The sequence below is a fragment of the Mus musculus genome, chromosome 8 (assembly GCF_000001635.26).
Source record: "Mus musculus strain C57BL/6J chromosome 8, GRCm38.p6 C57BL/6J".
Taxonomy (NCBI): Eukaryota; Metazoa; Chordata; class Mammalia; order Rodentia; family Muridae; genus Mus; species Mus musculus.
The window spans coordinates 21,200,102-21,225,813 of record NC_000074.6 but is presented as its reverse complement, the minus strand read 5'-3'; the positions used below and the strand labels follow the sequence as shown (position 1 = coordinate 21,225,813).

Genomic DNA, 25,712 nt, shown 5'->3' with positions numbered 1-25,712 from the left:
GAGTATTGGAGTACTGTGAGTATTGAAATTCCCATGTATATCTTTTTACAGTAAACGCCTTATGAGAAAGATATTCAATTAGAGTTACTTTTCTCTCGCTGTTACTGTTATGAATATAAAAGGAATTAAATTAGTGTTGCCAGAGAGCAAAATTACTCTACCAGGATTCTAGGGCTCATCTTCATCCCTCCCTCAGGAGAATGCAAGCATCCATCACACTGGGCACCAGTACTCACATTCCTCTTGAAGAGAAGAGCCTTCTGGGTCTCCAAAGGAGACAGAAACAGGTTGGTCTTCTTTCCCTGGCTGCTCCTCAGTATTAGTCTCTTCATCTGTGTTTTGGATAGGATCAGCCTGGACTTGGAAGGCCAGCAGGGCAAGGGCAGAGAGGAGGACTAGTGTCTTCATGGCTGGGAGTCACCTGGAGGATTGGTGAGCAGGAGCCCAATGTGTGGAGAGTGAATATCCAGCCTGCATTTATAGGGCAGAGAAAGGCCTACACCTAGAGAAGGCACTTTTTGATGGGAAGTTGGAGAGGCTGTTACCCTCAAGTTCCCTTTGATGTTCCTCTGTCCTCAAGGCTACCATCATCATGTTGCACTGCCTGTTCAGTAACAAAAACCCTGCCACCGATAATCATGAAGAGGCCCTGCAATCTTCTCCCATTTCCCATCTGCTTGAGTATTTACCTCTCATTTGTAAGAGAAGAAACAGCTGGGCACTGCCTAATTTAATAAGCTCAAGGAACAAAGGATTTTTATATTCTGGACTTGAAGCCTGTACTTCTCAGAACATCTGGATTCGACCTTGATCAGGTAGACTGGAGAGTCAGTTCTTTTCATGATTCAGGTATTATCAATCATCCTCATGAATGGTCACAATGTGTATCCCCTACTTGAGGCCATTATAGAGAAAGCAAGATGGCCTCATTGTGGCACAGTGAATTGAGTTTAAGAGACAGAGTTTGTAAGAATGCAGCTAGAGTGAGTTGTTCTGTAGAAGCCAAAGTGTCTGAACACATGGCACAATAGTTTGGTCCAGGAGCATCTCCATACTTGGGACCCTCAAGCTAGGTGTCTTTCCACAAGTTTCAGATTCTGCAATGTTTTTACTTTCAGAAAATGAGTACTGGGGCTTTGCCTGAGCATTGGCGGGAGACATCTTGGTTCCAGGACTCCACCGAGACTAGTCTGCACAGGTGAGAGTGTGGACTACAGAAGCTAATAGCTTCTGGGACAGGTGGGAGCAACAGAGCTTCTGAGGCAGCCCCCTTTTCGGGCTCCAGACAACCCAGCAGCTTCCCTGCCAGACTAGAGGTGTCTGCCTGGCCTGGAAGGGCTTTGAGGAGCACCTAGGGGAGCCATCTTGGTTCCCAGATCCATTTGAGGCTAGTCTGTGCAGGTGAGAGTGTGGACTACAGAAGCTAACAGCTTCGGTGACAGGCCGAAGCAGCACAACTTCTAGGACAGGTCCTGTTTTGGGCCTTCATCTATGCTCAAAATACAAGGGCAGCCACAATTATTAAAGAAACTTTAGTAAAGCTCAAAGCACACATTGCACCTCACACATTAATAGTGGGAGACTTCAACACACCACTTTTACCAATGGACAGATCATGGAAACAGAAACTAATCAGGGACACAGTGAAACTAACAGAAGTTATGAAACAAATGGATCTAACAGATATCTACAGAACATTTTATCCTAAAACAAAAGGATATACCTTCTTCTCAGCACCTCATGGAACATTCTCCAAAATTGACCACATAATTGGTCACAAAACAAGCCTCAACATATGCAAAAATATTGAAATTGTCCCAGGCATCCTATCAGATCACCATGGACTAAATAATAGAAAGCCAACATTCATGTGGAAAATGAACAACACTCTTCTCAATGATACCTTGCTCAAGGAAGGAATAAAGAAAAAAATTAAGGACTTTTTGGAGTTTAATGAAAATGAAGCCACAACATACCCAAACTTAAGGGACACAATGAAAGGATTTCTAAGAGGAAAACTCATAGCTCTGAGTGCCTCCAAAAAGAAACTAGAGAAAGCACACATTAGCAGCTTGACAACACACCTAAAAGCTCTAGAACAAAAGGAAGCAAATTGACCCAAGAGGATTAGACGGGAGGAAATAATCAAACTCAGTGGCAAAACCAACCAAGTGGAAACAAGAAGGAATATTCAAAGAATCAACCAAACGAGGAGCTGGTTCTTTTAGAAAATCAATAAGATAGATAAACCCTTAGCCAGACTCACCTGAGGGCACAGGGAAAGCATCCTAATTTTAAAAAATCAGAAATGAAAAGGGAGACATAACAACAGACCCTGAAGAAATCCAAAACACCATCAGATCCTTCTACAAAAGGCTATACTCAACAAAACTGGAGAACCTGGATGAAATGGACAAGTTTCTAGACAGATACAAGGTACCAAAGTTAAATCAAGATCAGATTAATGATCTAAACAGCCCTATATCCCCTAAAGTAATAGAAGCAGTCATTAATAGTCTGCCAACCAAAAAAGCCCAGGATCAGATGGGTTTAGTGCAGAGTTCTATCAGACCTTCAAAGAAGATCTAATCCTAGTTCTTCACAAACTATTCCACAAAATAGAAACAGAAGGTACTCTACCCAACTCATTCAATGATGCCACAATTACTCTGATACCTAAACCACAAAAAGACCCAACAAAGTAAGAGAACTTCAGAACAAATTCCCTTATGAATATAGATGCAAAATTTGTCAATAAAGTTCGGGCTAATGAAATCCAAGAACAAATGAAAACAATCATCCATCCTGACCAAGGAGGTTTCATCCCAGGGACGCAGGGATGATTCAATATATGGAAATATATCAACGTAATCCTGTATATAAACAAACTCAAAGACAAAAACCACATGATCATCTCATCAGATGCAGAGAAAGCATTTCACAAAATCCAACACCCATTCATGATAAAAGTCTTGGAAAGATCATGAATTCAAGGCCCATACCTAAACATGATAAAAGCAATCTACAGCAAACCAGTAGCCAACATCAAAATAAATGGTGAGAAGCTGGAAGCAATCCCACTAAAATCGAGGACTAGACAAGGCTGCCCACTCTCTCCCTACCTATTCAACATTGTACTTGAAGTCCTAGCCAGAGCAATTAGACAACAAAAGGAGATCAAGGGTATACAAATTAGAAAAGAAGAAGTCAAAATATCACTTTATGCAGATGATATGATAGTATATATAAGTGACCCTAAAAATCCCACCACAAAACTCCTAAACCTGATAAACAGCTTCGGTGAAGTAGCTGGATTTAAAATTAAATCAAACAAGTCAATGGCCCTTCTCTACACAAAGAATAAACATGCTGAGAAGAAATTAGGGAAACAACACCCTTCTCAATAGTCACAAATAATATAAAATACCTTGGTGTGACTCTAACTAAGGAAGTGAAAGATCTGTATGACAAGAACTTCAAGTCTCTGAAGAAAGAACTTAAAGAAGATCTCAGAAGATGGAATGACCTCCCATGCTCATGGATTGGCAGGATCAATATAGTAAAAATGACTATCTTGCCAAAAGCAATGTACAGATTCAATGCAATCCCCATCAAAATTCCAACTCAATTCTTCAACAAATTAGAAAGGGCAATCTGCAAATTCATCTGGAATAACAAAAAACCTAGGATAGCAAAAAATCTTCTCAAGGATAAAAGAACCTCTGGTGGAATCACCATGCCTGACATAAAGCTGTACTACAGACAAATTGTGATAAAAGCTGCATGGTACTTGTATAGTTACAGACAAGTAGACCAATGGAATAGAATTGAAGACTCAGAAATGAACCCACAAACCTATGGTCACTTGATCTTTGACAAGGGAGCAAAAACCATCCAGTGGAAAAAAGACAGTGGTCACTTGTATATATTATCATATCATCTGCAAATAGTGATTTTTGACTTCTTTCTTTCCAGTTTGAATTCCTTGATCTCGTTTTGTTGTCTAATTGCTGTGGCTAGAATTTCAAGTACTATATTGAATAGGTAGGGAGAAAGTGGGCAGCCTTGTCTAGCCTTGCATGAAATGTAAGCTGTTGAGACCCAGGGGTGTTTGCACATTTTGCTCAGCTGCTCCCATGTATTTTCACATCAAAAAAACTTTCCGCATGATACTCTGATTAAGAGTCCAGAGCGTTCCAGGAAAGGAGGGCAAGCTCCACAGAGAAGTGGACAGATACCCTGCACTGACCATCAGGTGGCATGGCTGTGCTAAAGGTTTGTCTTTTTACAGAGAGTCTTCAGAGGACTCAGTCCAGTAGGGTTGGGCAACAGGCTCCAGTCTACTGAGCTCTAAATATTACTACACTTGTTCCAATGCCCGCATTCCAAGAAAAGCAAAAAAGACCTTGTAAAAGAGGCTGGGATCTACGCATTAATAGATCTTTTGCACATCAGTGAGAATTTGAGCTCATCAAAGCCACCACAACCCTTTGTTAGCACTTTGGAATTTGGAAGACTTGGAAATCTCTTCTGCTATTACTAGAGTTAAACTAGGACCTTAAAGTGTCTTAAGGGGGTGAGGAATTAACATAGAAGCATCCTCATATATGCCTGTTGAATTTGGTGCGTGGTTGCTAAGAACTGGAAGCTTAGGGTTTCCAGGTCCCTCTGCAGGCCACTATGTTTGGTTCAGGTTTCAGGCACCTGTACGGGTGGCATGAGCTGGTATAGTGACTGAGGATACTCTCTCTGGGTCTTGATCACTCTTGCTGTATCTCTGTGTCACAGGATATCTGGTCATATAAGTAACATAAGTCACATTTTCTAACAGCTCATCATCAGTTGAGAAAGGTAGATAAAGGTATCTTAAGGTACCTACACGTAGATCTCTGAAGATATATCTGAATACCTGAGAACATGGTATGTGTTTGTGTGTGTGTGTGTGTTTAAAGTCACACCTCTATATATCAAATCCAGCTTCCACAAATATGTACAGATACTTCACATGTTGTATATACCTGGGTGAGACTTCCTGCTTTGCTTCTTGTCTTAGAGACTTTGACTGTTCTGAATAGACACACCAAGGAAACTCTCTCTCAAATGTTGCCATAAGGACAACATTTGACTGTGGTTGGCTTACAGGCCATCAAGTCAGGGACATGGCAATATTCAGGCTGGCAATGCAGAGGAGGATCTCAGAGTTGTACAGCTTCATCTGAGGCTGCTAGCAGAATATTGACTTCCAGACAGGTTGGATGAGGGTCTTAAGGCCAGAACCCACAGTGACACACCTACTCCAACAAGCCCACACTTCCCTAAAGTGCCACTCCCTGGACTGAGCATATACAAACCATCATACTTCTTATTTGGTGCCTTTTCTACTTAATGCTTCTTACAGTATTGCTTGTAGAGCTGACACACTTATAGAAATTCAAAGCCAGACATATGATCTTGTCCTGCCCTGCTTGTCAAATCCTAATATTTAGAATGTTGAGATAGGTTTCTCTAAAATGTTAGGTCATTGTGACAATGTAAAAGTGAAGATAACCATGTTGCCTAACTCCCACACGGCTGATGGCTTTGATAGTGGTTCAGATCTAAATGGGCTGTGTTATAAAGTGATAGATTAGGATGCTTGCAACAGCATTGGCCTTTCCTATTATGCATCAGGATCCTGTGTGAGAATGATAACCTTGACACTCCTACAGGCCAAAGATAAGTTTTTTATGTGTTTTGGTTTTTCCAGACAGGGTTTCTCTGTATAGTCCTGGCTGTCCTGGAACTCACTTTGTAGATCAGGCTGGCCTTGAACTCAGAAATCTGCTTGCCTCTGCCTCCTGAGTGCCAAGTATTTCTAGCATTCTGTTACTTGGTTCTCAGAGTCTTGCTTGGGACAATAATCAAGCACACACAGAGAGAATTGCTGTAAAAACTTTATTTGCATAGAAAGGAAGAGGGAGGTCTAGAGCATAACACCTGACAAATAACAGTGCTTTTCAAAATCTCAAGTCATATGACAAATATAATCTTCTTGTTCCTAGTGCTCAGCAGCAACAGGGTTGGAAGGTGTGACCCTGGTAAGTGTTGGCCCCAGAAAACCATTCTCCAAAACCACAATCTGTGAGTCTACAATCACAGATCCAGTCTGACTTCATATCTGGGAATAGACATCATATGAAGTACTTAGTTCCTGAATCAGCAGGGCAGAAGAGGTCTGGGCAAGATATGTGCTGGGTGAAATGGGTTCTCCTTATTGATCATTACTGCAGCAACATGAGTTATCAGGATCAATATAAATAAATATTCATGGTAAGCACAAAACTAAAGACTAAGCCCTACTTGTTTGTTTTTGTTTTTGTGCACCTGCCATTACTTAAATATGTAAAAACACATCTCCAAACTAAAATATAATATACATAGTTAAATAGTTCAAGACTAACCATTTAGATCTTGAAGAAAACACTATCTATTAATTCTCTTTATTTATTAATTATCATGTTTTTCACAAACAATTCGTTGCAGAAAGAAATTGGTCTGTTTTGTTCTTGCTGTTCAGTGAGGAAAATAATGAAGTAATAAAGTGACCTGGGTGACCCAATTTTAGAGATTATTTGTACTCTTCTCTATTGCATGTCTCTAGCATGATGATATCTCTCCCCTGCATCTTGGAGAGTACTGCATTTATCCCCTCCAAATGATGTGGAAATATCCTGGTCCTCCTTGACCAACTATTCCTGGTCTGGAGCCTCCTCAGTACTTCCTTGGGGAGAACCTGCCTGCATGTGCAGGGTTAGCAGGAGAAGGGTGGTGAGCAGAGTGAACATCATCATGGCAGTGGGTTTTCTAGGAGATTAAAAAAAACAACAACAACAACAAAAAAAAAAAAAAAACAAAAACAAAAAACCAAACTACCAGGATCTGTTGAGGTAAATCTCCTCCCAAATATGCCCGAATGAAAACACAACATAGTTAATATTATAACATGCTGTGCACCTAAATTTGGCACATCTATCACTATCTTACCATCTTCCACAGCTTATGAGACCCCTTAGATCTTGCAGTTTCTCCAGGCAATGTGCTTTTGCTCTGCTTTTCTTTTTCCTCCTAGTCTGGCTCCTCTTTCTCTTCCATTTTCTCCTTCCTGTCTCTCTCCCCCCATTCTGCTCCACCTTCCCTTTTACTTGCCCTATCATTAGCTCTCCTTTATTTTACAAATTAAGATGGGAAGCAGGTTTACAGGAAATCACCTGAGCCTTGACTCATTCCTGGTTCACAACCATTTACAGCAGAACATAATTAACATCAAATAAAATTAGCCGCAAGGCTATCCACAAGATTTCCCCCTTTCTGTCCAATTAAAAGACTATTTTATCTCAGATATAAATGAACATAACTATTACTATTTTGTAATTTATAAAGTACAAGAGATCTAACACCCAGTCCATCATGTTTGTTAATTAAACAGAACCTCTGTCATTTATCCTTACTTAAAAGACTTATAATTCTGTATCTGGCTATGTCTTGCCATCTAAAAACCATCCCCTGAAAACTGTTCTTCTCAAAATAAAAAGCCTGAGTTGGATAGGAGACTATGTAGTTTTTCAACCCCATCAGAAGTCCAAGAATGACTGATAAATAACTGAAAATATATAGGAAAACCTAAAACAGATTCCAAAACTTAGCCAGTCCATAGAGACCTCTGATCACCTGGTCAGTCCCTTACTTCAATATGTTGGAGCATCAATCTTCAGCCTACTGGCCACAGTCCTCTGAAAGACTTAGAGAAACAGGAATATTAAGGACTAGTTTACTCTGTCTCGGCAGAATCCAGCTGTCCTTTTCTGTAATTGTGTCCTTTGTTTGGACAATATTATGTCAGTAAATGAAATGAGGCAATTCTTGCTTAGTGGCTGTTTTGCCACAACTGGAGTAACTCAAAGATGCTCAGTTTCTTCTTTGAATCCAAGACAGAGAAGGCTGTCAGGAGCACACTGGTCTCAACAACAAATGAATTAATAACATTAAAGGTCACATTCTGTGGATTTCTGTTTTTGAAAACCAACTATGCATTGTAACCTTGACTGTTTGTCTGTTAACTACTCTCAGTCACTAATTAAAAATCTGAAAACAGTCTAAAGATAAAGCCAGAGTCATGAATTTCCTATTTGGCCCTTAACTCACAGGCTTACACATCTCAGATCTGTTTATAATAACAGCAATAGAAGGACTTAGTCTAAGCCCTGTACTTCAAATTTGTCAGTACCAAAGACAACCTATAATAACCACTCCCAGCCCTAAAGCTTAGGGAACTGGGATGACAACTCTTCATAACTTCTTGAAGCTGAATATGGGTGTCGAGATATTTTTGAAGGGAGGGGGAATGGTAGGGAAATGAGGGAGTTAGTTGGCCTTAAGAAGGCCACACCAATGATTGTATTAGTCTCTGATGTCTGTGTCCTGACTGGATCCAGATGAAAAACCAAGACATCAGGTTTTCAGGCAGGTCAGTTCAGCATGTCTGATGATGAAATTAAACAAGACTCTATATTCTGTAATATATAAATCTCAAATGAAATTTTAGTATCATTAAGATAACCTTTTTGTTTGATTCTCTGGAATCTTGTTCTCATGGGTGGTCTCCCTCTATCAAATCTGATCCATATAACTATGGAAGGTATAAATAACTTAATTATCATTTACAAAAACACAAAGACAAAACATTTTTCTCCAAATCAGCATATCCTTCAGCTGGTAATCAGGAAAACCTGTAGCTTGCCCTCTGTTCTAGAGGAACAATAAAATAACCACAACACTCAAAATCACACACATTTTAGAAATTTAGGCCTTTCTAATTTGTCATGTTAGGATTTAAACTCAAAATTCCCATGGAGCCCTCATTAGACAGAATATGAGTCTCCTGCAGACTTTATTATACCATTTTAAAAACAATAAATTCACACTTCTATTTTCCTTTCCTTTCCTCTTTCCTTGCCTCTTTCCTTGCCTCTTTCTTTGCCTCTTTCCTTGCTTTTTTCTTTCCTCTTTCCTTTCTTCTTTCCTTTCCTCTTTTCTCTTTCCTGTCTACATCTGCCTATAAGGAGCAGCTTGTCAAACCAGGATAAAACCCAAAATTCCTGTGGAGCCAATATTAGACAGAATATGAGTATCCTGTAAGACTTATTAGGGTGTTCTCTACCTTGAGCCACAGACATAAATTAACACCCACTATAATAGCTATTTGTTATGCTCTCTACCTGGAGCCACAGACTTCTATTAATTAATTAATACCTGTTCATAGCAGGTAATTATCACTGCTCTCTCTACTTGGAGTCATTGACTAACATTTCCTATCTAATTCTGAACATGAAATTTCTCATAATTAATAAGGTCTCTTCCTAGAGCAGTCATCCTGTTTGAGGTGTTCTCTACCAGGAGCCACAGGCATTTATTTATACCTTCTATCTTTTGTTTTCTCTACCAGGAGCCACAGATATTTATTTAATTAATACCTATTATTTAATTATTACCTATTATAATATCTATCTCTTATGGTCTTTACCTAGAGCCACAGACTTCTATTAATTAATAACTATATTGATAGCAGGTGAATCGACTAAAGGGGACCTCATGAAATTGCATAGGTTTTGTAAGAAAAAAGACACTGTCAATAAGACAAAAAGACCACCAACAGGTTGGGAAGGATTTTTACCAAACCTATATCTGATAGGGGACTAATATCCAATACAAACAACACCATTAAAGAATGGAGTACAGAGCTAAGCAAAGTATTCTCAACTGAGGAATACCAAATGGCTGAAAAGCACCTTAAAAATGTTCAACATCATTAATCATCAAAACTTCAGGTGACAGCAGATGCTGGCAAGAATGTGGAGAAAGAGGAACACTCCTCCATTGCTGTTGGGTTTGCAAGCTGGTACATACACTCTGGAAATCAGTTTGCTGGCTCCTCAGAATATTGGACATAGTAATACCCAAAGATCAAGCAATACCACTTCTAGGCATATACCCAGAAGATGTTCCAACTGGTTATAAGGACACATGCTCCACTATGTTCATAGTAGCCTTATGTATAATAGCCAGAAGCTAGAAAGAACTCAGATGTCCCTCAACAGAGGAATGGATACAGAAAATGTGGTACATTTTCACAACAGAGTACCACTCAGCTATTAAAAACAATTGATTTATGAAATTCTTAGGTAAATGGATGGATCTGGAGGATATCATACTGAGTGAGGTAACCCAATCATAAAAGTACTCACATGATATGCACTCATTGTTAAGTGGATATTAGCCCAGCAACTTAGAATGCCCAAGAAACAATTTGCAAAATACATGAAAATCAAGAAGATGGAAGACCAAAGTGTGGACACTTCATTGCTCCTTAGAATAGGGAACAAAACACCCATGAATGGAAGGAGTTAAAGAGACAAAGTTTGGAGCTGCAATGGAAGGATGGACCATTCAGAGACTGCCCCACCCAGGGATCCATCTCATAATCAGCCAGCAAATGCAAACTCTATTGCATATGGCAGCAAGATGTTACTGACAGGACTCTGATATAGCTGTCTCTTGTGAGGCTTTGCCAGTGCCTGGCAAGTATTGAAGTGGATGCTCACAGTCATCTATTGGATGGAACACAGAGCCCCCAATGGAGGATCTAGAGAAATTACCCAATTAACTGAAGGTGTCTGAAACCCTATAGGAGGAACAACCATATAAACTAACCAGTACCCCCAGAGCCTGTGCCTCTAGGAGCATATATACCAGGTGATGGCCTTGTTGGCCATCAAAGGAAAGAGAGGCCCTTTGGTCTTGCAAACTTTATATGCCTAAGTGCAGGGGAAAGCCAGGGCCAAGAAGCAGGAGTGGGTGGGTCATGGGGTAGGGCAGGGGTAGGGTATAGGGGAATTTCACAATAGCATGTGAAATGTGAATGAAGAAAATATCTAATAAAAATTGTGTAAAACAGAGCTTCTGAGGCAGCGCCATCTTCGGCTCCAGACAACCGGCCACCTTCCTGGCCAAAGCAACACAGCTTCTGGGAAAGATCCTGTTTTGGGCCTTCATCTTCAGCCAGGAGGAGGTCCAAACACCAGATAACTATGCACCTTCCCTGAAAGAGGAGAGCTTGCCTGCAGAGACTGCTCTGACCACTGAAACTCAGAGGAGAGAGCTAGTCTCCCACATCTGCTGATAGAGGGTAACAAAATCAACAGAAGAACAATCTCTAAACAAAGACAACTATAACAACTAACTCCAGAGATTGCCAGATGGCGAAAGGTAAACGTAAGAATCCTACTAACAGAAACCAAGACCACTCACCATCATCAGAACCCAGAACGCCCACTTTGCCCAGTCCAGGCCACCCTAACACACCTGAAAAGGTAGACCTGGATTTAAAAGCATATCTCATGATTATGGTAGAGGACATAAAGAAGGAATTTAATAACTCACTTAAAGAAATACAGGAGAACACTGCTAAAGAGTTACAAGTCCTTAAAGAAAAACAGGAAAACACAACCAAACAGGTAGAAGTCCTTATAGAAAAACAGGAAAAGACATCCAAACAGGTGATGGAAATGAACAAAACCATACTAGACCTAAAAAGGGAAGTAGACACAATAAAGAAAACCCAAAGTGAGGCAACGCTGGAGATAGAAACCCTAGGAAAGAAATCTGGAACCATAGATGCCAGCATCAGCAACAGAATACAAGAGATGGAAGAGAGAATCTCAGGTGCAGAAGATTCCATAGAGAACATCGGCACAACAATCAAAGAAAATGGAAAATGCAAAAAGATCCTAACTCAAAACATCCAGGAAATCCAGGACACAATGAGAAGACCAAACCTACGGAAAATAGGAGTGGATGAGAATGAAGATTTTCAACTCAAAGGACCAGCAAACATCTTCAACAAAATTATTGAAGAAAACTTCCCAAATCTAAAGAAAGAGATGCCCATGAACATACAAGAAGCCTACAGAACTCCAAATAGACTGGACCAGAAAAGAAATTCCTCCTGACACATAATAATCAGAACATCAAATGCACTAAATAAAGATAGAATATTAAAATCAGTAAGGGAAAAAGGTCAAGTAACATATAAAGGCAAGCCTATCAGAATTACACCAGATTTTTTCACCAGAGACTATGAAAGCCAGAAGAGCCTGGACAGATGTTATATAGACACTAAGAGAACACAAATGCCAGCCCAGGCTACTATACCCAGCCAAACTCTCAATTACCATAGATGGAGAAACCAAAGTATTCCACTACAAAACTAAATTCACCCATTATCTCTCCACGAATCCAGCCCTTCAAAGAATAATAACGGAAAAAAACCAATACAAGGATGGGAACTATGCCCTAGAAAAAATAAGAAGATAATCCCTCAACAAAACTAAAAGAAGACAGCCACAAGAACAGAATGCCAACTTTAACAACAAAAATAACAGGAAGCAACTATTAATTTTCCTTAATATCTCTTAATATCAATGGTCTCAACTCCCCAATAAAAAGACATAGACTAACAAACTGGCTACACAAACAACACCCAACATTTTGCTGCTTACAGGAAACTCATCTCAGAGAAAAAGATAGACACTACCTCAGAATGAAAGGCTGGAAAACAATTTTCCAAGCAAATGGTATGAAGAAAAAAGCTGGAGTAGCCATCCTAATATCTGATAAGATTGACTTCCAACCCAAAGTCATCAAAAAAGACAAGGAGGGGCACTTCATACTCATCAAAGGTAAAATCCTCCAAGAGGAACTCTCAATTCTGAATATCTATGCTCCAAATACAAGGGCAGCCACATTCATTAAAGACACTTTAGTAAAGCTCAAAGCACACATTGCACCTCACACAATAATAGTGGGAGACTTCAACACACCACTTTTACCAATGGACAGATCATGGAAACAGAAAGTAAACAGGGACACAGTGAAACTAACAGAAGTTATGAAACAAATGGATCTAACAGATATCTACAGAACATTTTATCCTAAAACAAAAGGATATACCTTCTTCTCAGCACCTCATGGTACCTTCTCTAAAATTGACCACATAATTGGTCACAAAACAAGCCTCAACATATACAAAAATATTGAAAATGTCCCATGCATCCTATCAGATCACCATGGACTAAGGCTGATCTTCAATAACAAAATTAATAATAGAAAGCCAACATTCAAGTGAAAACTGAACAACACTCTTCTCAATGATACCTTGGTCAAGGAAGGAATAAGGAAAGAAATTAAGGACTTTTTGGAGTTTAATGAAAATGAAGCCACAACATACCCAAACTTATGGGACACAATGAAAGCATTTCTAAGAGGAAAACTCATAGCTCTGAGTGCCTCCAAAAAGAAACTAGAGAGAGCACACATTAGCAGCTTGACTACACACCTAAAATGTCTAGAAGAAAAGGAAGCAAATTCACCCAAGCAGAGTAGAAGGCAGGAAATAATCAAACTAAGGGGTGAAATCAACCAAGTGGAAACAAGAAGAACTATTCAAAGAATTAACCAAACGAGGAGTTGGTTCTTTGAGAAAATCAACAAGATAGATAAACCCTTAGCTAGACTCACTAGAGGGCACAGGGACAAAATCCTAATTAACAAAATCAGAAATGAAAAGGGAGACATAACAACTTATCCTGAAGAAATCCAAAACACCATCAGATCCTTCTACAAAAGGCTATACTCAACAAAACTGGAAAACCTGGATGAAATGGACACATTTCTGGACAGATTACCAGATACCAAAGTTGAGTCAGGATCAAGTTGACCATCTAAACAGTCCCATATCCCCTAAAGAATTAGAAGCAGTTTTTAATAGTCTCCCAGCCAAAAAAAGCCCAGGACCAGATGGGTTTAGTGCAGAGTTCTATCAGACCTTCAAAGAAGACCTAATTCCAGTTCTTCACAAACTATTCCACAAAATAGAAATGGAAGGCACTCTACCCAACTCATTCTATGAAGCCACAATTACTCTGATACCTAAACCACAAAAAGACCCAACAAAGATAGAGAACTTCAGATCAATTTCCATTATGAATATCGATGCAAAAATCCTCAATAAAGTTCTTGCTAACCGAATCCAAGAACACATCAAAACAATCATCCATCCTGACCAAGTAGGTTTCATCGCAGGGATGCAGGGATGGTTTAATATATGGAAATCCATCAATGTAATCCAGTATATAAACAAACTCAAAGACAAAAACCACATGATCATCTCGTTAGATGCTGAGAAACCATTTGACAAAATCCAACACCCATTCATGATAAAAGTCTTGGAAAGATCAGGAATTCAAGGCCCATACCTAAACATGATAAAAGCAATCTACAGCAAACCAATAGCCAACATCAAAGTAAATGGTGAGAAGCTGGAAGCAATCCCACTAAAATCAGGGACTAGACAAGGCTGTCCACTCTCGCCCTATCTATTCAACATTGTACTTGAAGTCCTAGCCAGAGCAATTAGACAACAAAAGGAGATCAAGGGGATACAAATTGGAAAGTAAGAAGTGAAAATATCACTTTTTGCAGATGATATGATAGTATATATAAATGACCCTAAAAATTCCACCAGAGAACTCGTAAGCCTGATAAACAGCTTCAATGAGGTAGCTGGATATAAAATTAACTCACACAAGTCAATGGCCTTACTGTATAAAAAGGATAAACAGGCTGAGAAAGAAATTAGGGAAACAACACCCTTCTCAATAGTCACAAATAATATAAAATACCTTGGTGTGGCTCTAACTAAGGAAGTGAATGATCTGTATGATAAGAACTTCAAGTCTCTAAAGAAAGAAATTAAAGAAGATCTCAGAAGATGGAAAGATCTCCCATGCTCATGGATTGGCAGGATCAACATTGTAAAAATGGCTATCTTGCCAAAAGCAATCTACAGATTCAATGCAATCCCCATCAAAATTCCAACTCAATTCTTCAAGGAATTAGAAAGTTCAATAGGCAGATTCATCTGGAATAACAAAAAAATGAGAATAGCAAAAACTCTTCTCAAGGATAAAAGAACCTCTGGTGGAATCACCATGCCGGACCTAAAACTGTACAACAGAGCAATTGTAATCAAAACTGCATGGTACTGGTATAGTGACAGACAAGTAGACCAATGGAACAGAATTGAAGACCCAGAGATGAACCCACACACCTACGGTCACTTGATCTTTGACAAGGGATGTAAAACCATCCAGTGGAAAAAAGACAGCATTTTCAACAAATGGTGCTGGCACAACTGGCGGTTATCATGTAGAAGAATACGAATTGATCCATTTCTATCTCCTTGTACTAAGGTCAAATCTAAGTGGATTAAGGAACTCCACATAAAACCAGAGACACTGAAACTTATAGAGGAGAAAGTAGGGGAAAGCCTTGAAGATATGGGTACAGGGGAAAAATTCCTGAATAGAACAGCAATGGCTTGTGCTGTAAGATCAAGAATCGATAAATGGGACCTCATAAAATTGCAAAGCTTCTGCAAAGCAAAAGACACCGTCAATAAGACAAAAAGGCCACCAATAGATTGGGAAAGTATGTTTACCTATCCCAAATCGGATAGGGGCTAATATCCAATATATATAAAGAACTCAAGAAGGTGGACTCCAGAAAATCAAATAACCCCATTAAAAAATGGGGCTCAGAGCTGAACAAAGAATTCTCACCTGAGGAATACCGAATGTCAGAGAAGCACCTGAAAAAATGTTCAACATCCTTAATCATCAGGGAAATGCAAATCAAAACAACACTGAGATTCCACTTCACTCCAGTCAGAACGGCTAAGATCAAAAACTCAGGTGACAGCAGATGTTGGCGAGGATGTGGAGAAAGGGGAACACTCCTCCATTGTTGGTGGGATTGCAAGCTTGTACAACCACTCTGGAAATCAGTCTGGTGGTTCCTCAGAAAACTGGACATAGTACTACCGGAGGATCCCGCAATACCTCTCCTGGGCATACATCCAGAAGATGTTCCAACCGGTAAGAAGAACACATGCTCCACTATGTTCCTAGCAGCCTTGTTTATAATAGCCAGAAGCTGGAAAGAACCCAGATGCCCCTCAACAGAGGAATGGATACAGAAAATGTGGTACATTTACACAATGGAATACTACTCAGCTATTTTAAAAAATGAATTTATGAAATTCCTAGGCAAATGGATGGACCTGGAGGGTATCATCCTGAGTGAAGTAACCCAATCACAAAGGAACTCGCACAATATGTACTCACTGGTAAGTGGATAATAGCCCAGAAACTTAGGATACCCAAGATATAAAATACAACTTGCCAAACGCATGAAATTCAAGAAGAACGAAGACCAAAGTGTGGACACTTTACCCTTTCTTAGAAATGGGAACAAAACACCCATAGAAGGAGTTACAGAGACAAAATTTGGAGCTGTGACAAAAGGATGGACCATCTAGTGACTGCCATATGCAGGGATCCATCCCATAATCAGCTTCCAAATGCTAACACCATTGCATACACTAGCAAGATTTTGCTGAAAGGACCCAGTTATAGCTCTCTCTTGTGAGACTATGCCGGGGCCTAGCAAACACAGAAGTGGATGATCACAGTCAGCTATTGGATGGGTCACACGGCCCCTAATGGAGGAGCTAGAGAAATTACCCAAGGAGCTATAGGGAACTGCAACCCTATAGGTGGAACAACAATATGAACTAACCAGTACCCGGGAGCTCTTGTTTTTAGCTGCATATGTATCAAAAGATGGCCTAGTCGGCCATCACTGCAAAGAGAGGCCCATTGGACTTGCAAACTTTATATGCCCCAGTACAGGGGAACGCCAGGACCAAAAAGGGGGAGTGGGTGGGTAGGGGATTGGGGGGGGTGGGTATGGAAAACCTTTGGGATAGCATTGAAAATGTAAATGAGGAAAATACCTAATAAAAAAAATAAATTTTTTTAAAAAAATTGTGTAAAAAATTTTTTTTATGAATTTATCATTGTTAATAGCTGAGTAGTAATCCAGTGTGTAATTGTACCAAATTTTTGTATCCATTCCTCTGTTAAAGGACATCTGGGTTCTTTCCAGCACTCGGCTATTATAAATAAGGCTGCTATGATCATAGTGGAGCATGTGTCCTTATTACATGTTAGAGCATATTCTGGGTATATGTGTGACCCATCCAGCAGGTCCAGTTATTCGAGGGTCTCGAGGGGACCTCCTCCTAATAACCAAATGGGGGGGGGGTAGAGAGAGACGAGGACCTTGTGCGGTCCTCCACAGGGAAACTGTTCTGGAATGTGTCAAAGCCCCAAATGTATTGAGAAAGGCCCAAGGCTTAAATGCACAAGCAAAAGGGGAAGTACAAACACTTATCAGCGGGAGGGGTGGGACAATACAAGCAAAAGGAGAAGTACTTATTAGTGGGAGGGGGGCAATAGAAATTCTTTCTTTTGGCCACTACAAGTGGAAGCAGGAACTTGGTGGTATAAGGGTGTGGTCACTTGGCAATGATTTAGGGCTGCAAAATCCCGTGGTTTTCGGGATCGATGCGTCAGTGGCCCACTTTTGACCCCCTTTTCTTCTTGGGGGAGAGGTCCAATTCAGAGATCAAGAGTTGTCTTAATAGCACCCAACATATGTGCAGAAGTGGTATAGCTGGATATTCAGGCTGTACCATGTCCAACTTTCTGAGGAACCACAAAACTGATTTCCAGAGAGGTTTTATCAGCTTGCCATCCCACCAGTAATGGAAAAGTATTCCTCTTTCTCCACATCCTTGCCAGGATCTATTGCCAACTGAATTTTTGATTTTAGCCATTCTGACTGGTGTGTGGTGAATTCAGGGTTGTTTTGTTTTGTATTTCCTGACGACTAAGGATGTTGAACATTTCTTTAGGTGCTTCTCAGCCATTAGAGTTTCCTCAGTTGAAAATTCTTTGTTCAGATCTATACCCCATTTTTAAAGTATGGTTATTTGATGTTCTGGAGTCTAACTACTTGAGGTATATATATATATATATATATATATATATATATATATGTTATTAGTTCCCTTTTAGATGTAGGATTGGTACAGACCTTTTGCCAATCTGTTTGCTGTCATTTTGTCCTATTGACAAATTGTCCTTTGCCTTACAGAAGCTTTGCAATTTTTGAGGTCACATTTGTCTATTGTTGATCTTACAGCATAAAACATTTGTGCTCTGTTCAGGAATTTCCCCCCGGGCCCATCTGTTTGAAGCTCTTCCCCACTTTCTTCTCTATAAATTTCAGTGTATCTGTTTTCTTGTGGAGGTCATTGATCCACTTGGTCTTGAGCTTTGAACAGGGAGATAAAAATGGGTTGATTTGCATTTCTTTATATGCTGACTGCAGGATGAACCAAACTTTTTAAGAATTATATTACTAACCAGTCTGTGTTTTGGCAATGCTTGTGTGATTTTCCCATTAACCAGTAATTTCTCTCCTTCACAGGTAGTTGAGGCTAGACAGAAGAATCTTATAAAGGTGTCTCATCATGTGGGTTCCTTCACTGTAGCCTTGCCTTAAGTGTGTCCTTTGCAGCTAGGCCTCAATGATATATGTAAAAAGTGACTTTCATTAATTAAAGATCGTTGTGGTATGCCTGGAGAGCAGAGCAAGAGATACAGCACTCTTCTGTCCAGACCATGGGAAACAAGAGCAGCTGAAACATCTTGGACAGATTTCTACTATTTATGAGTTACTTGTGGCGTCTTAATTTTTTGTGGGCTAATTTTTATTGGTTCCTTCAATCACTTGTGGTTCAAGGTCAGCTAAGAAATGTGGAAAAGCTGGGGGCAAAGGGGTGCTTCTCAGAACGACTTCTTATTTATCTTGTCTATCTCTAAATCACCCATTTGCCCATATCTGCTCACTCTGAGGAGATTGTACTGCATAGCTCTGTGTCTGAAACTTAATCATTGGAATGAGAAAGTATGAAAGAGTACATGGGAAATGTATAGCCTACAAATCAGGGTTTATGCTTTGTAGAGATGACTAGGATACATACTAAATAAACATGTATAAAAGGATTTAAAAATTAGGGCTCAGTGAGCCTCTCCAGGGCCTAAGTTACAACTGTTAGGACGAGTTGAGCCATTCAGCAGAGTAAGGACATTGCTGATTTTGTATATTAGTTCTGCTGTGAGACTGTGCAGGTTCTAATGGTTTCTCCCATGTGATTGATGTATATTTATCAAGTCATTCTCTGAAAGGACAGCATGCAATGTTTTTTGGAGACTGAGTACAGCTAAACAGTTCTCTAGAGCCATGTGGGCAAAACAATCATGACATTGTTCCTTGAAACTTAATGTCTTCTGAATGTAGCACTGGCTGGCAGATGGCAGAGAGATTGGAACTAGCTAGTCTTACCTAGTGATTCATTCTCAGAAGTATTTTTCCAACACCAGTATTGGCCATGTATAAAGACAATGTTAGACCCAGAATGATCAGAATGGTCATTCCATTTTGGAGATGCACTGACTTTCCACTATACAGTCCCTAAGAATAAAGACAGTACTTTGAGATGACCTCAAATCCTCTGACACTGCTATCAAAATGCAGACTTGTCCCATCTTCCGTTGAGCATAAAATTGGTCATGTCTTGAGCAGTGGCAAAATCTCATACTTGTCAACATGCTGTATTTGTCTCCAAGATTCAAAGTGTTAATATTTCATTTTTTTCCTTCTTAGATAATGCTGTGACCAGAATGCTTAAGTCCTACTAAAATTAATATATGGCAATCATACTCCCAAAGCTTATGACATTCACAAGAGGAGTCTTCTGTAAGGGGATTGTGGTAAAAGAAGAGAAGCCCCAGGGATAGCTTACTTCTCTTATAAAAGAGATTCAGAAAACTACCGTGTCACTTTTTCCATGTGCTGACTTCTGAAATTTTCATTTATAAACTAGAAAAATGGGACATCACAACAGAGTGAAGTTTTTCACACATTCACCTGACTCAGACTTCATGGATTCCAGAACTGCAGGAAATTAATACCATCTGCTATGCAAAATACAATTATTATATGACTTGTTATGTCCTGTCCTGCTATATAAGACAAAATGAACTAAGGCAGATGTTCACACTGGAACCCATCTGCCATACTTTGAGGAACTCTGAATCTTGTGGGGGGAACCACAGGGAAAGAACTGAGGGCCCTTATCGTGGTAGAATAGTAGTTGTTATGTGTACCTTTATTGGGAAAATATTTTGGCTTATAATGTTTGCAAACATAATTCATCAAAAACCCACTCTACTTCCCACAGGTTGATGATGATCCCTCCCCACTGAGCCAGGATGGATGGGTGTCCTCTGCACACCTGTTCTCAGCTCTTGGCTCCTTCCTAACACCTGTACCCCAGTATAGACTAGCTAAACATGATGGAGAATTTTTCAGCAACAGACACTCTAAATCCTAGAGGACCACTCATCTCTGGGCCTATGGACTGACCAATGTCCGAATAGAAAATATGAGTTAGAACACATGTGTGTGTTGCTTCAAAACCATTTCTTCTTGTAATGATATCTTACACAGCAGTAGGATAGGAGAGCATGTTCATTTACGTTCAAAATGATAAAATGTGTGACTTGTGTGGATTATTTTGAATATCAACCTTTGTTTTGTCAATTCATTGATGAAGTGGAGACTTCATCTTTTCACCTAGTTTCTGAAGATTAACTCTGAAAGCACATGCTAGATAAGTGGCATATGGTCCTGTCCTATTTGGGGTGCTTTGGTGAACAACTTCTTATTCTTTGTATATCCAGTTTTCTATAATGGGGATGCAAGATAAGTGTGCAACCCATGTGTGGTTCAGGTCTCTGTCCATGGGAAGGGATTTAGTGGTGTTGGCTGTATGGTCTTTGTGATTGCTAGAACATGAGAAAAACTAGCAAGTGTTTGTCATTTTTCTAGAATTTCAGACTACAAAGACTTTCTAGAACTACCCTACATTCTTTGTGCAACCATATAAGATCCATCAGGAAAAAAAAAAAAAAAAAGGTAGGGCAACACATTTATTTTCTGAATCAACCAATTTTTCTAATCAGAATTCCTCCTTATGGTTCTCAAGTATTTGTGTGAAAATACTGAAGCAGGGGTGTTTCCAGAAACTGAATTCAATACTCTAATTAATACACAAGGGATATGTGATCATTGCTAACAAAGAGCATCTGACATGAAAATGCTGGGTACATGTGTTCTTTGTCTACCCTTTACATCATTGTTCTGAGCTGAATCTCAAACACAGCTTTACTATGGGAAATTCTCATAGAACCAGGGTGTTCTACATATTGGATCACTACTCAACCATAGAAAGATGGAATTTTCAATATGTGCGATGGTACCTGAGAATACTTTCTGTGTAATATCCAGACACACTAAGAGCACGATATCCTGATCTCACATATCCAAGATATAAAGCAATGTAATGGCAGGCAAGAATAGTATACTTGCTACTAGATTCTGGCAAGGTTGGTCACTGGGTACAAAATTACATTTAGTTAGGAGTAATGAGTTTGGTGAATTATTACACAACATGTTGTAAATATTAATGGATTATGTATTTCAAAACACTTAGTACAGTATAATTTAGGTGTTTCACCATAACAAAATTATAAACACCTGAGGAGACAGATATGATACTTTCCCAACCTAATCATTTCACAATGTCCACATACATTCATAAATTCTTACCAATAAGCATCTAGAATTTTCACCACTGATATAGGTCAGGTTAAAAACATTGAAACCTTGCATTTTACAAGAAAAATTCTCCCCACATTGTAAAGGGGGAAGGAAGAATACATGAACTTATTGCATCCAGGTTCAAGAATTTGCAACCGGGAGAGGTGTTAGAATCAAATCTGGAGAGAAAGACGAGAGAGACTTTTAGCTATGTAGAATAGAGGTATTGGAGAAAAATAGTAGAGAGGTTGACCAATGTGACTGTGTCATGTGTTTGCTGATTGACAGTTACTGGAGTTATGCGAACTGTTCCAGGAAACAGAGAACTTATATCCTCAGATAATTACATTCAGAAGGATGACACACATTGAGTTAATTATTAAATTTATTTTGTCCAGGTCACGAGTGACTTATATAAAGACTGAAATGTCTTGTGGGACTATGATAACTGCCTTTTGTTTGCCATCCTATAATTGGAATTCTCTAATATTTGAGGCTAAATGAGTTGTAATGGCTAGAGTTAGACTTTCTCTCCTAGCTCACTCGGTGGATCTAGTCTTTGTCATGGTTGCTATAATCTACCAAGTAAGATGCTTCTGGCATCCTTTTTTCCTCAAAGTGTGATAGGGAATTCAATTCTCCTAGCATTGTTCTATCACTATTGAGAGTCCACAACTATGTCTTTTGGGAACCCACACCATCTGTGCTACTAGAACCTGCAATCTAGAGTTCACCAGCACTGCTGTCCTTTCATCAGGACATGGTTTTCCCTGAAGGAATGTGTGATGATTTATAGCCAGACTCTTCATACCGTGTAACGTCACTGGAATCCCTGCTTCAAGACTGCCTACCAACATCTTTATTTATCTTGGATATCTCTGCCAAGCTGCATTAGGCCCTTGAAAGCTGTAGGGTAAGTCACTTGAGTGTACCTTGTAGAGCACACTGCAGTCATTAGACATGCACACTTTCTCTATCGAAACTGTATTTTGTCCTATACTACTGTAGACACTGCAGATTACATGCAGGTTATCATGTGGGATGCCCTTCTTTTCATCCTACCCATTCTGTCTCTGACTAACTTTTTCTAATATTGATAAAAGTTGTCTCCACAAAGCCAAAAATAACCCACGGTTTAGAAGCAAGAGGAATGATTCAGGCCTGGTTCATAAAAACTCCAACAATTTTTAAGGATACTCTAGCTTCCTAAAAAATATCATTTTAGAACTCTGTACACCTGAAACCCAAAGTGGTACTTGTTCTTAACATATAGGCAATGTGTTTGATAGTGAGGCAAGACTGCCTAAAGACAGGTAAAAGTCACGAGTGGCATATGTGAGGATCATGAACATTCTGAGGTTTCTATACATCTTGTGTCTAAACCTGGAGTCATCCTTAAATTGATAGTATTTAGAGCCAGTATTTTCCAAGTTAAAAATTAAAGTATTCATTCATTGCAAAGGTTTCCTTGAAGGTTCTGATAGTTTATATACAGAGTCTTGACTGAGACTTTTAGCAAACATTGAAAGAATGTAAACTCACAGGAAGCATATTGCAAACAATTTATTGAGAAGTGATCATCAGGCCCCAGCATCAGTGGCCTCAGAGCCGATGGTTGTCATATCTTTGTCATCTGCATATTCAGCTGCAACAGAATACGAAAGTTAAAAAAAGATTTCTGCAGGTCCCAAAAACGCATTCTCTTCTTTTGCAGCCTCTTATTCTACAATAGCATATCAGCTTTTTTGACACTGGAGACACAAAAAGAATCCGGCAATAAGTTTTGCGGTTGGCAGCATGTAATAGTATGTGATCCTATGGGGATATGTGATACAGCATGAATGTGCTGTGTTCGACACAGTACAGCCTTCAGCATGGACATCTCAACCAATAACACACTTCATGGGTGTTGGTCATGTACTTGAGAGCCATTCTGATGTGTCTTTATTTTCTGTGTTCCTTTTGTCACAGTGTAGACACTAGGGTATACTCATAAATTGATTCAAAGTTCCTTTACAGAAAGAAAAATTTTTACTAAAACCCAAGTCTAGTCCTGATCTAGAAGTATCTACTCAGAGTATTGGAGCACTCTTATTGTTGAAATTCCCATGTGTATCTTTTTACATTAAAAGCCTTATGAGAAAATAATTCAATTAAAATTACTTTCCTCTCATTACTACTGTTATGAATATAAAAGGAATCAAAATAGAGTTGCCAAGGGAGCCACATTACTCTACCAGTATTCTAGAGCTCATCTTCATCCCTCCCTCAGGAGACTGCAAGCATCCATCACACTGGGTACCACTACTCACATTCTTCATGAAGAGCAGACCCTTCTTGGCCTCCAGAGGAGATAGACACAGCCTGGTCCTCTTCCCCTGGCTGCTCCTCAGTATTAGTCTCTTCATCTGTTTTGTGGATAGGATCAGCCTGGGCCTGGAAGGCCAGCAGGACAAGGGCAGAGAGGAGGACAAATGTCTTCATGGCTGGGGGTCACCTGGAGAATTGTTGAGCAGGAGCCCAATGTGTGGAGAGTGAGTAGCCAACTTGCATTTATAGGGCAGAGAAAGGTCTACACTTAGAGAAGGCACTCTTTGATGGGAACTGGGAGAGTCTGTTATCATCAAGATCACTTTGATGTTCCTCTGTTCTGAAGGCTACTATCATGATGTTGCAGTGTGTGTTCAGTGACATCAGCCCTTCCATTATTAATTATGAAGGGGCCTTGCTATCTTCCCATGTTTCCCATCTGCTTGAGTATTTACCGCTCAGTGGTCAGGGAAGTAAAGAGCTAGGCACTTTGTAATTTATAAAGCTCATGGAACAAAGGATTTTTATGTTTTGAATTTGCAGGACGTTCTCCTCAGGTAGTCTGGAGCAGAGTTTGACTAGGTGGACTGGAGAGTCAGTTCTTTGCATGATTCAGGTATTATCAATCATCCTCCTGTGAGGTAACATTGTGAACTCCCTACTCAGAGCCATTATAGAGAAAGTAAGATGGCCTCATTGTGCCCCTAGTGAATTGAGTTTAAGAGACAGAGTTTGTAAGAATGTAGCTAGAGTGAGATGTTCTGTAGAAGCCAAAGTGTCTGAACACATCTCACAAGAGTGTGGTCCAGGAGCATCTCCATACTTGGGACTCTCAAGCCATGCGTCATTCCACATGTCTGAGATTCTGCAATGTTTTTACTTTCAGAAAATGAGTACTGATCTACAAGAGATGTAATGTAGAGAGGGCCATAAGCTAGTACCCAATCTTAAAAAGTGTCATCACGCCATACATGACCACTGTTCTCTATGTGTTTCATCCCATTTCTCACAGTACATACACAACAAAAGGTACAGAACTTCCTGATGTTTTCATTCTCTGTATGGCGTCCCCCTGTCATACATAGCACATCATATTTATGTGTTAATACTATTCATTTGTTAAAATGATTTTATATAGAGGTCTCAAAAAGAATTAGCTAAGCAGCGAGAATACTATTTTACATGCATATTAACCTCCACACCACACACACACCCATATATATGTGCGCGTGTGTGTATGTATGTATATATATATATACATACTTATGTAATTGTTTAATGACCTCTTGAATACATCTGTAGACTTTGATTTGAGTTAAGAAGTCCACCTTATATTTCAGACACATTGTTACCTTTCCTGCTCATCACAGAATTGATCTAAGTAGCACTTTCTAAAATATGCATGCTCAAAAGGCCACCATGCTCATGTGAAAGTTTTCTACTATGTAATTTCACATTGTACCCTTCCTACCAGTGTCCGGTACAGAACTGGCTATTGAAGTCTTAGAGACTCCTGAACCACAGATTATATCCTTAGAGAATTTTGCCCTTTTTAAGTACAGCAAAATTTGTTCTGCACCCTCTTTTCATTTTCTTATTGCTTTGTGTTCTCTTTTTTGGTTTCTTACCAAGCCCTGGTAGCATCAGATATCTCAATTGAGGAAAGACACCTACTC

General features: G+C 39.5%; 1 protein-coding gene and 1 pseudogene across 1 annotated transcript; both read right to left on the bottom strand.

The window, feature by feature from the left end:
* Positions 237 to 408, bottom strand: Defa-ps6 (defensin, alpha, pseudogene 6; annotated as a pseudogene).
* Positions 23,368 to 24,210, bottom strand: Defa41 (defensin, alpha, 41). Its single transcript, NM_001177486.1, has 2 exons — positions 24,039 to 24,210; positions 23,368 to 23,477 (listed from the first exon to the last, which is right to left on the bottom strand). The coding sequence occupies exons 1-2, from the start codon at positions 24,208 to 24,210 to the stop codon at positions 23,368 to 23,370; spliced, it is 282 nt and encodes a 93-aa protein (NP_001170957.1).
* Between the last annotated feature and the right edge of the window lie 1,502 nt (positions 24,211 to 25,712).

What these genes read in the sequence shown, in the direction of transcription:
- Defa41 (NM_001177486.1), bottom strand. Translation starts at nt 24,210, where the DNA reads ATGAAGACATTTGTCCTCCTCTCTGCCCTTGTCCTGCTGGCCTTCCAG. An exon ending in GTCTGCTCTTCATGAAGAAT is followed by an intron (nt 23,478 to 24,038) that starts GTGAGTAGTGGT and finishes TTGTGTCTCCAG; the next exon opens with TGTCAAAAAAGCTGATATGC.